The following is a 13,140-nucleotide window of genomic DNA, read 5'->3' on the forward strand; positions in this document are numbered from 1 at the left end:
TGCTATATATCAACATTGACAAGCTAGAGGACATGACTCACTTTAAAATTGATGGTTTATCAGCTCAGTAATTACATAAAGTGGTTAATCAGCTTAATGAATGCACAGGTGTCCTAAAAAATATGATATGTTGTGGTTCAACTTAGAAAGTATGCAATGTGATGCTTCAAACTTAAAAACATACAACGTGTCCTAGTTTAATAGCTCAACATATATACAATGCTATGAAACATATAATTTATTGTGGTTTATCAAGTTTGCAATTGTGAATGCCTAATAACATCTAGTGAAATCTACAATTATGCTTGGTTGGGTTTTTCATTACAAAAAACTAATTCAATTTAGCTTATTAGAATCCTTTGATTTTCTCTTTTTGTTTAATTTATATAGAATGATGAACTTTCCAAAAATGTTGAGCAACTTTTATTTAAAAATTACTTCACATGAAAGTTTGTGTGTTTTTACAAATATTACTTTAAGTGCCAAATGCCATAAATGCTTTATTGAAACTTCAAGAACTTTCTTTTCTGAGACTTATTCAGAAAATAATGCTAATAGCCAAGAATAATTGATCTTTTATGTACCATTTTGATTGGATTTTGAAACTTCCTAGTCTTGGACACTTCTTGTCAGTTGGTCAAAATTTTGTGCATGGGTAAGTTTGGAAGTGTCTATGGAAGCTTTATTTGCATGTTTCACCAACTTACAATGAAGTTTGTTGGAGCCTAGCTCCTTTTAAATTATTCTCCTACATGTAAGATATATTATGCCCTTCACACCCCTTGTTTTTTATGTAAATCTAGCATTATTTTCCCAATTTTAAATATAAATAGATGTTGTTTGATTACTGTATCTTGTAACTAGTAGATACAGTGTGTTAATGTTATGTGCTGCACATTGTAATTCATAGGACATGCACTAAGCATCTCTTTTCATGTATGCCTTTGTTGCAGCATATTTCTTCTCAAATATATGATCACACCTATTTTACAATGGATTCTGCCTGTTCAATTGCCTCATCAGGAGAAATCAGATTCACAGGATTGTCAAATTATGGAGGCAGGCATAAGATTTTACTCACTGCTTCAATCTATCCTTATTTCTCTTTTCTATGTAAGTTGTTACTCATGTTATATCATTCTAAAAAGTTCCTGTGTCATTGAATGCTTGTTTGCTGAGATCTTAACTAACGCAGTGTTCGTGAGGTATGGATTGTAGTTATATCCTGCCTTCTTTTTTGTTTTGCCTACAATTTGTAATTTATAGCTTGGAAATAACCTATGATAAGATGATGTATACGGACTTTATTTGTTCAAGCATATTCATGTGGTTTGCCCCATCTAACATATTTGAACTCAGAAATTAAAGAAAGAAACAGTGATTAACTAATACCGATTTAGTTTACAATGAAGTGATGCATTGCTACTTCTTTCCCTAAACTTGAAATAGGAAACTTTGACAAATCTATGTTTGCTAGCATTAATAATATCGATTTTATTAAATTTTTGACCAACATATATATCAAGGGCATAGATATCTGGTAAGATGCATCCTGAGAATGTGGACATGTCAAAGGTGTTTGATGTATTTGGAGGCAATGACAGTTACCTTATGAAGTCTCTTATGTTGGCATAATGTGACATTGATATGTCTAATTATAAACCATACTATATGGCAATATGCCACCCTTGATAGAGCATATCATATAGAGATACAGTCTTAGGTACTTTCCATGTGATGTAGACTTACGTAACCTTTTAGTTGAGCTAGTTGTAATTATGACATGGTGTTAATAGAAATTATAAATTTTATGCCATGACCCATATTTTTCCCATGGGCTAATAGTAAAGCATAGGGATAATAATTTATCTAATATCTACTTCAGTCTTGATAGTTATTAACTTATTACTGTACAAGACAATAGAAATTATATTTAATATTATTAGCAAGTGGGTGCATTGGAAATCTCCAGGAGCATCTTTAATGAGAGTTGCCATTCACCATTTTTGACTGATGTTACGGTGTTGACTTGGGATATTATTTTCAATTAGTTTTCTTTCCAAATTGGGGTGTGGGAATTTTTATTTGCTACTGTTGCTATTGTAATATTGGCACATCAGTCCTGTAGCAATCATAATTATATCAAAAGAAAGATTCTAGTGTTTTTTGGTTGATGTGTGCAAGTTAGGATGTTGTCTAGCTACTTTTAGTGGTGCTGTTTTGGTGTATTTTGTATCTGTTATTATCATTGAAAAATTGAAAATATGATTTAAAATATTACATTTTTGCACTCTTAGCTCCAACCTTTGTTTTTCCCTACCAAGAAACAACCATAAGGACAAGAATTAGCGCATAAATAATTTAAGAACATGGGAATTCCATAGATAAGCTTCCCGAGTTATCAATGGGAAATGACAAAATAGGAGATTGCAATCAGTGGAGAAAGACCCATTGGTTGCTGAAATCAGAGGATGGAAACTCTTTGGTTCTTTAGAACATTCTCATTCAAAGATTGTTTCTGAGCTTCATAGATCTGCAGGGTATGCAGGTTATTTATTGCACATTTGTTTTTACTGTTTCTGATCAGCTCTAGGGGCTAGGGATTGTGCTTTTGTTGGTAGTGTGTGTCTCCAGCAGGGTGTGACATGAGCATTCTAATATCAGTTTTTTTATTTGCTAATGTTGCTATTTGAGATTGTCACATCAGTCCATAATGTTGTAAAATTCAGAATTATATCAACAAGAAAGATTCTAGTGTTTTTGGTTGTTTGGATGTTGACTAGCTAGTTTAAGTGTCGCTATTTTGCTGTATTTTGTCATCTGTTATTATCATTGAAAATTTGAAAATATGATTTAAAACATTACATTTTTACACTCTTAGCTCCAACCTTTGTTTTTCCCTACCAAGAAACAAATAAGGACAAGAGTTGGCACATAAATTTTTTAAAAACCATGGAAATTCCATAAATAACCTGCCTGAGTAATCAATGGGAAATGACAAAAAATATTGAGAAATCACTTGGATACCATTTATTATCCAAGAAAAATAAATTAAAGATTCAATAACACCAAAACTAGACAGGATTATCTAATTATTAATGTAAATTGAGATATAATAATTTGACTCATTAATAGTTGTAACCTTTAAAATTACGGGTAAAAAAAATCAGACATAATATTAAATTTTAGAATGTTACAAAGTTTTTAAAGAGCCTTGCTAGCTCTCAAACAATCTGTGCTGAAGAATTGATTTTTGTTTTTGTTTTTGAAGTTTTGCAATTTCTAATACAGCAATATAGCAGCCAAATTGAAGATATTGCAATAATAATTTGGACTGAAAATTTGACTATTACATAAGGTTTATACAACTGAAAATTCTAGATTTTAATATCAATTTAGATACTTAGTATTTTCACAAAATATCAACAACCTAGTTGATAAAATATCCCTTCCAAAAAAATAAGATAAGATAAGATAAGATAATAATATTAATGTCCATGAGAAACCGGCAAGGTTTATGGGACTGAGCATACAAACAGAAGAGCCAGCCAAAGCAAAAGCACCAAACGGTGATTGAGAAGAAACAAAAGCAAGAAACACAACAAGAGAAGACAAGTTAAGGAACTAAGGGTCCTTTCTTGTCACAAAGAAATCAGTAATATAGGGGTAAACCCGTGAACGGTCCATAGTCTTGGAATGTCATGTAGAACCACAAAAGGACTGTCGCTGCCTGAAGAGATTGGTGCAGTGTATAACCGATCTGGAATGAGAGGTACTGGAAGGTCTTTTCAAACCTTGTGGAGGAGACAAGGGAGAGAAAAAGGCAATAATGAGCTTATCTGAAGTACGCCCCTACGGTATAAAAGATTGTAGGGTAATCTCACGAAGGTGGGTGGCCTCTTGAAGATAAAGTGCAAGATCGCTGATCAATATAGCTGAAGAACATTGAAAGAGAAGAATAGTCTCTAAAAAGGCAGTAAAATCTCCCTTTGATCTCATAGTAAAGAGGACATCAAAAAATAAAGTGGGTCTTAGTCTCAACCTTTGCCAAAGTACATAGCTGACATATTTGATTAGCTCGATCCATATGGTGATCGGTTTGGGCCCTGGGACAGTGAGAACCGACTTTGAATGAGCCTAAAGAAAACCGTAAGGCATGATTCCAATGCTGATAGAGATAAGCAGGATGAACAATAATACCATCTTGAATCTCAAGAAAATGCTCAACATAGAAGGCTATCCTAGGTCGCAGACCTCCTGGGGGATTACTTTAGGTAGTGGTAATGTACTCCCTATAAATATCCTATTTGACATGCTCATTCAACTTCTGACATGAGGGGAGAAGATGAGCAAGAGCATCAAGTGAAAATTGGTAAGGAGGAAGACGATCAATATCAATACCAATCGAACCCAACAAAGAGGTGGCTTAGGCATACCAACAATGAGATCTAGTAGAGGTGTTAGATCTCGTAATCTCAATAGAGGAACAGTATGCCAGATGAGAGTATCTGTGTCGGTCAACACTCGACTCCATAAAACCACAAAGCCGATGAAGAAACCATATCAAGTAAAAAATGGCAGCAAGTTTGAGAGGATGAGCTCCAAACTCAGCTAAGACAATGCTGTGAGGGGTGAGTCTATGACATCTTATGATACGCTGTAACATCAACGTCTGAACCCGCTCAAGAGACGCCCAATCAGAAGCAATAAGAGAAGGCCCCCAAACAACTGAGTCATAGAGAATTGTCAGACGAACCGAGGAGTCCAAAAGGGAAACTTGGATGAATCTTGGAAATAATGCCTGAAGCATTGTCTTTCTAGCAAAGCCAGGGAACCCATACTCTTACTAACTCTAGATTGAATAGCTAGTCTCAAGCTGAAGCGAGGCCTTGAGAACTTCACACCAAGATACATATAAGAGGGAGTAATCTCAACCTCCTGGCCTTGAAAGAAGAAATGAAGATGAGAGGTCTTTAAACAGTTGAAGACTGTAACCCAAGTCTTAAACAAATTGACCACAAGCTGTCGTCGATCACAAAAAGAAGCCAGGTTATCAAGGAGTCCCTATAAGTTGTCGGGAGAAGAGGCCAAGAGAACCACATCATTAGCAAAAAGGAGAATGGAGATCAAGACCTAATGCAAATAGCACCCATCTCCCAGTTGAGAGTTCACAAGGAAATCCTCCAACTCATCAATATTCAAACCAGACAGTGTAGGAAAGAGAGGACAGCCCTGCCTCACCCTAGTAGTGTTTTGAATTAGAATAAAAAAGCCCTCCGGAGTCCTAAACCTACCGGTTACCCTCTCATAAAGTCTCATAATAGCAATCTGCAACATATCTGAGATCCCAATCTCCTGCAGTCTCTGAAATAAGGCCATTCTAGGAACAGAATTGAAAGCCTTACGAAAGTCCACAAAACAACAATAAACCTTTTGAGAGTGGTGCCTAGCCTCCTTAATGATAGCCCGCGGCATGAATACATGATCCATAGTCTGATAGTTTGCACGAAAATCAGCCTGCCCTTTAGCTCTATAGCCTCTTCTATCAAGCTCACTAGATAACATTGTGTTCAGAGTAGTGGCATAAAGTTTGGCAAAAGTATGTCGGATCATAATAGTCCTGTAGTTACCTGGATTAGAAGCAAGCCCAGACTTGTGAATAGGATAAATGACATGTCTAGACCAGGACTTAGGAAACCTAATGCAAACCACTCTATTAAAGAATGTAGGAAGGTAAGATCCAAGGATTGAAGCACTAAGCTTGAAAAGTTCTGCCTGGAAACTCTCTTTATCTGCTACTCTGCTGCATCTTAGAGATCTGATGGCCTCAATAATACTAGAATAGGTGAACAAATGGCAGTAAGGAGGTGGAGTGGAGTGAAGAGGTGGCTACCCAGGAATGTCGTAAAACATAATGATATGGGAGGTCAAAGAATGGTAGTTGAGAGTGGAGGACAGCGGGAGCACCGAGGGAAAAGGGTATGCCAAAAGATCTAGGGATTCTAAATAAGCATGGAGCAAAGGGTTCTGCACTAAAAAGAGGCAAAAGAACATTTCTTGTGGCGAAGAAAATGAAGGTACGAAAGGCGCAGATGGGTGAAGGTAGGAGATTGAGTCTTAAAGGCAATGCGAACAGAGCAATGGAAAGCTTTGTAATCAGTATCAAACCATTTATTCATAAGACAAGTATTCTGACCCTTAGCTCTGAGAGGGAGGGGAACGGTGAGGAATAGAAAGAAGAGTAGAATCCCAGATGGCAGAGACAAGTGAATCAAACGTGTCAGAGGCAACAAGTGACTCACTAAAACTAATAGGTGTCAGAAGTCTCTTAAGGTGGTAAATAAAGAGCTCACCATCGTTCTTGGGGTAATGAAACCGAGTAGGAAGGGAGATAGTATTAGCTGAGCTGTGAGAAAGCTGGGAGGAGTGCGACGTGTGGCTAAAATGCAAGTAGAAATGCTAAGAAGAGCATGATCAGCCAAAGGAAGATGCGAAATGGTGAAACTGTGAATGGAAGAAATGAAGGAGGGAGAGGAAATGACATAGTCAACAACACTCGCACCACCATAGTGCGGCCAATAGGTAAAGAGGTCCGATCCAGGAAGGAAGGATAAACCGTTCAGAATCAACAACCCAGAAGACTCACAGAGCTAGAGGAGGTGACGGCCATAACTTGATAGCAGTCCAAGAACATCTTCAAGGTGTGCTGAAGTCCCATACTAGTCGGGTCTAACTTAGAAGTGCAGTTCAAATTAGAACCATGATCATGCAAAGGAGTCTAAAGATCCCTAGTTCAAGCGTTGAAGTCTCCAAGAATAATAATATCACCCAAAGCCACAAACTATGAAATGCTCTCCTGAAGGTCACAGAAAGGATCTCCATTCTCCAGGTCATGAATGGCATAAGGAGAGGAGGTCAGTGGAAAATAACAAACAACAATAAAAATATCTCTCTGTTGGTAAGACATGCCTTGAAAGTTGAAACCCTCTGAAAGGAAGAATATCAGCAGCAAATGAATTCTTCAACAAACAAAAGTAGTCACAAGGTTCACTGAATTTTTGGCATCAGGTTTGAAATTCGGCGAACCCATAAAAACGAAAAAAAATTGTATAAATTTGCATCAAATTCGTATGGTCGATAAAATAGCTGTGATTTAGGCAAGAGCCTACAACACAATGTTAAAATTGTAAGCCTCTTATTTGGAAGGTCTTGGTTTCGAATCTACTGAAACTTAATAAACAATAATAATTAATAACACATAATAATAATAATTAATCTTGGCTTCGGCCTCTTACCGATAAAAAAAAAATTAGCTGCGATTTAAAGGGTTTTTGGCAAAAAAAAATTATAAGTGTTTTCAGTTACTGGTAATGCACGAGTTTAGAAATGCTCTTGACGACAGTTAGGGAAAATCTCGACAACCATGTTCTGTCATCGATTGGACTCTGCATTGTGCCTTGTAATTTCCAGGGCATGCATGTTGTGTCACTGTTTGGACTTTGCAGCATCGCCTGCCGTGACATTCTGGAAATCTGCAATGAGAACATCGTTATGCAGTGGGGGGACAACCTGCATTTAAGCTTTATGTTTATTTTGTTTGTTTTTAGGCTTAGGTTGTTGTTATGTAATTTTTTAATGTTATCATTGTTTATTTATTAAAATATTATTTTTAATATTGTTAGCTTGTGTTTTATTTATTTGTTATTAGATTATTTATTTTTTATTAGTTTTAGTTTGTTTGAATGTTTATTATGATGTATATAAATTTTTATTCAGACTTTAGTATTTGTGATTTTATTTGTTATTTTTAATTTATAATCATTAATGAATATTCGTTAATACTTTTATTTATTATTATATTATTTTTTATTAATTTTAATTTTAATGTTTTTAAAAATTTTGATCAGTAAACAGCCAGGACCTTCTGTATTATATTAATAAAAAGGAATTGAAAGTTACAAATATCTCCATTCAAATGGGCACATGAAAGAACGGAGAAAGAAAACCTCCAGTCTTGCCCGGTTCCAAGGCCCTATACACATAATATATGTAAAAGGGGCATACCTCAATTTCAGCTTATTAGTTTTTTCATTTTAATTCTATACATCATTTTTCTATGCTTTCCTCTTTTTGTGTGTGATCAAATGCTTGGACCTTTGATGCCATTGGGATCTTAGAGAGAGTGTTCATTCCAAAGCTTCCTGCATTTATTTGACAATCTTGGAGAGGTATATCTTACTGATTTCTGCATTCCAAAACCATATCAAACTCTTCTTTGGAGGTTAGTTCTCAAATTCCACTATATATTAAAATCTTATTTTCGAATTATTAGATATTGGAGTGACCATAATCAAATAGATGCTTGACTATTAAATAGTACCCATGAGATAAGTTCTAAGCTAAAATGAAATAAAAGGGAGATTGCTATAGTTTAAATGCTCCATATTCGATTGAGAAAAGATAAGAACTAAGGGTAAAGCAGGGGAGGGAAGGCAACAGACATAACCTCATCATCTTAAGGGCTAGATTTGAGTCGGCAAGGAAGGGATACAATGAACTAGCTAGATTCAAACAAGATGAGACAGAGTAAAAGATCTAAGGTGACAATCAGTTCAGAATGAACATAATAGAGCATAATAGTGAATGACAATGAAAGTTATAATAGTCTAATCCGTTATCTAGGATTGATGAATACAACTAAGGTCTTGAAGGCTTACTAATTCAAAAAAAATCATAATCTAATTAAACGTTAAATGAATAATGAACATTACTACTGCCGATAAAACTTAAAATTCATAAAGCTAAGATCTAAAACTAACATGGAATACATTACTGCATTGTTATTCGACAGAGATCAAGTATTGAGATACCACAAAGAGACAGGTATCTTGATTTATGAAAATATCTTCTATTAATATTCATTATATATATACAATACTTGACAGGGGCTCAACCAAGATAGGGAACCAATAAAGCAAACCCAAAAACTACATAGACGATGAAAGCGAAGAAAGCAGAGCCCACTGCCAGAAATAGGGCTGTTGAGGGTAACAAAAGCGGCGAGGAAAAAACAACAGAGACCGGGGCTAGACAACAAATCCTCTTCCCAGAAGAGAGCCATAGTTAGATTTTCCCCTCAGATTTCCAAGACATCATGATGATTTTGGCAGCTTCATCCTAATCTTTTGCCTTGGAGCTTGGTGGAAAGATGCGCTGTCTTCTCCTTGTTGGGGAAGTCCAATTTGTCGATATCATCAAATACTACCCCTATTGGGTGTAGGCATCAAATTTGTGGAGATAATCTAGGAGCCAATATTAATTTTAATTTTGTTGATGCTTTTATTATTATTTTTATATATCATTACATTATTTTTAGTTCTGTTAGTACTTTTATTATTTTTATTATTATTTTAATTATATTAATGCTTTTATTGTTTTAATGTATACTTTTTAATACTTTTATTAATAATTTTTTGTTTTAAATTATTTTTATTCATTATTATATTATAAGGCGATTTTAGTGTCAAATTTTTTTCAGTTTTTTTCGTCTTGCCAAACTTCATAGTTGTCGAACTCAAATTCAAACTCGAACCTTGTGACTTAGATTGCAGATATGGAAAACACTGCTCCAAAATATTGCACTAATTTACAACACTATCACATGCCCAATCACAAATAGATTTCAGAATTAAATCGTCGTCCATCTTGTTGAAGACAACAGGGATTTATGACACCAAAACACTGAGAAGAATGATGCCCAATAGCAGATATAATATGACTGAATTGTAATCAATTCACTATACCTCAGCAATGAATTGAATGTAAATACTAGACTTGTAATGCAATTCCAATTTGCTATACAACAACAACAAACGGACTCTTAGATCCAAAGGAATCAGTCCTCAAGATGAATTCTCAAACTTCAAAACCCTCGCAAGAAAATTATCAAAAAGCAATTGACAAGAGATGATCTATTTGCTTCATGAAGCCCTCTTTTTATAATGCAACTTGACTTCACTCCTACACCTTCCATTAAAGTTGCTTCATCGACATTTTTTAATTAGAAGCTTCCATCTAATTCTTTTAAATAAATATTTTTATAACACATGGCTTCAAGAAGATACTGTTCACTTAACAGGCTTCAACTTCACAACACCAAATTATAATATGAAATAACATGAAGTGCTTTATAATAATGAAAGCTCATTAATAATTAATAATAATTTGGCAACTAAAATATAATTACTCCCAAAATACTGATCCTTTAAATATGTTGTTTGAAGCAAGAGTCACGCCTATTATTTCTCCATGTGACTATATGCACTTTCCTAAAATAGAAAGGACCCCTCTTAATCACCACTTGACTTTCCATAAATAGAAGGTGCATGAAGAAGCCCAAACAAAGTCCAATCTAAGTCAAACGAAGATCAAATTGGAACATACTGAATTGTGATAAAGACAAGACCCTCCCATACCCGAGTCTTTGCCGCAGAAGACCCTCTATCCAAAATAATTGGCCTACAAGGATCACAATAATAGGTCAATCCCTTAAACTTTGATGCTAGCGAAAATGAGAACATTACATAGTTATATATGGTTTTGAAATGATAATTAATTGATATTCAATATTAAACAAAAAAGATGAATACACCTTAAATAAGAAACTACAAAATATCTTTCTATAATGGGAACGATTGAGCACAAAAGAAAGAATTGAGAGTTACTAAACTAACTAAATGACTTAAAGAACAAAAAGTTATTGGATACCATAGTAGTTCCCGGACTTGGACTTGGCAAGGCTGACTCGACGATGGCTTGGTAAAGTGAAAAAAACCCTTGAAATCTAGTGATTTTTAAGGATATAAAACTTGTTTCATGCACCCATTATTCAATAAAACTTAAAGACAATAAATCATCCAATGGAAGCTAATTTGATCAAATACACAAATATACATTGATCACATAAGTACAAATGCAAATTAATACGTTGAGGACAATTAATACACTAAGAGAAAACCAATATTATCAAACACAACATAGGCATTTTATGTCGGCTACATTGTCACCCTAGAAAAAAAAAGTCATCATCTAGATGACAAGTATATAGTAATATCCAAGAATACAAATGAGAAGAGTGTAGATAACGACTTGTGATCTGCAAACTCAAAGTTGTGTACTTAAAAAATAAAATGGGGGCTTAGGAGAAACATGTCAAGTGACGTCAAGGGCCAACATTCTTTGTGGGGATCTCATGGTAGTGCCCCTAGAGGGGTTGAGGGGTAGTGCCCCTTGTGGGGGTTTGGGGGAGTGCACCCAGTGTGATGAAGGGGCAAAGCCCCTTGCAAGGGTCAAGGGGTAGTGCCCTTGCTGCCAAGACCAAATTAGCACCTTGAAAACTACATAAAGCTCCATGGTGTGCATTATTTTCTAGAATTTTTAAGATGCCAAAAGTAATACCGATAAAGCTTGAAAATACAATTTCTAGATGTAACCTCAGCAACAAAAATAAGTAAATATTTCTTTTTAATGTTTATTTTACGTTGATGTCGACAATGTGAAGGACCATGGACTTGGCAAGTCAACCACCAACCCACTGACTCAATGAGTCATGCAAGCAGGATAGTCTAACCTTTTGAGTCATGGGTCAGGTAAGAATGACTTGTCAAGAAAGATTTGGCTCGTTGATCTAGGATACCTTCCCGATTGACGACATGTCATGGAACATTGCTAGAAAATAGAAAAGTAACTTAAAATAAAGTCATTTAATACCCATTCCATTATTTCATTATTCATAAACGAGTGATTACAAATGGAGACATAGTCTTCTTATAATGAGAAACAACGAAGAATGTAAAGCAAACAAGGAATTCGAAACTACCAAAATGACCAATAATATAATATTAATTAATTACCCTTGATGCTCATTTTACTAACTACCCCACAAAAGGCACAACGTCTTTTGGTCACAAATACAAAGAAGGATGTTCCCTTCTTGTTAGAACATTTTACTACAGTTGAGACCCTCAACGTATAAAATGTTAATGACCAACTCCCTCCAATCTAATGTTGGGTCACAAAGCTATCCTCTGAGATCAGCTACTGAAACTTGAAACCCTGATTTGTAGAAAAAATTGACAAATTCTACAGATATGATTTTGTTAGAAACCACAAAAAATAGTTGCAAATGTTTGCCCTAGTGAAGCTAGGTGCGACCCAAAATAGATTGCAAGAAACCACAATTTTTGTGGAAAGTTTGCCACACCTTGAAATGGAAGTTTACAAAGTGTTGTTTTAGGAAGTGTGGTAAAATTTATCCAAAAACGATTTTCAAGGAGAAAACTGAAAAACCCAAACACAATGTTTGAGGAGGAAAATTGATCAAAACCAAACACTAAAACATCAACAAGTTGTTGACACAAAATCCAAGACATGAATCACTCAAAAAGTAAACAATACTTGGACCCAGTAATAGGAGTAGCCATAGGTCCACAAATATAAGCATGGACTAGTTGTAATGCCTTAGAAGCTCTCTTGGAGTTGCCACCTAAAAATAGAGTGCGATGTTGCTTCCTAGATTGATATGTTATGCAAACTCTATAAGTTTCTGGGTTTGAATCTTTGGTAGTACAATGACAAGATCTTCCCTAACCATTGATGCCAACGTGTAACCAATAGACGAGCAATGGGACATCATACCAAGCTCTTGAGAATCACTATAATCAACAAGTTAGAATAGACCATGATCCTCAAGATCCACAATAGTAGACTGATTCTATTGGTCGATGATACTACACTATTGTGAATTCAAAATCACATCTAGCTTAGGCTGTCTCAGAATTTGTCGAACTAAGAGAAGGTTGAGTTCTATTTCTAGAACATAGTACATATCAAGGATAATTAGTTTTCCTTTAGATTGAATTTGAGAATTATTAAATGAAATAATCCATAGTTTTTCTATTTTTGTAAAAAGCATTTGGTTACATGAGGAAATAATAAGAGTGACTGCTATGACTTATTATAAAGTTATAATTTAACTTTATAATTTCACTTAAGTTGAGGGTTGAGTCATCATTGGAAGGAGCCATTTATTATATGCCTAAGCCAAGTATTAAATATATAAAGAGATGTTGTGTTGGGAAA

The 13,140-nt window shown here is 35.0% G+C and overlaps 1 protein-coding gene across 1 annotated transcript in view; it reads left to right on the forward strand.

Annotated features, from left to right (window-relative positions):
* The window catches only part of LOC149554931 (etoposide-induced protein), a 140,779-nt gene that overhangs the window by 81,828 nt on the left and 45,811 nt on the right, over window positions 1-13,140 (forward strand). Inside the window, exon 3 of the mRNA XM_089828942.1 lies at window positions 954-1,113. Coding sequence (XP_089685068.1) covers window positions 954-1,113 — 160 coding nt within the window. The remainder of the gene's footprint in view (window positions 1-953; window positions 1,114-13,140) is intronic.

Source organism: Cupressus sempervirens, chromosome 5 (genome assembly GCF_028749045.1).
Source record: "Cupressus sempervirens isolate cs-2001-9-10 chromosome 5, ASM2874904v1, whole genome shotgun sequence".
NCBI lineage: Eukaryota > Viridiplantae > Streptophyta > Pinopsida > Cupressales > Cupressaceae > Cupressus > Cupressus sempervirens.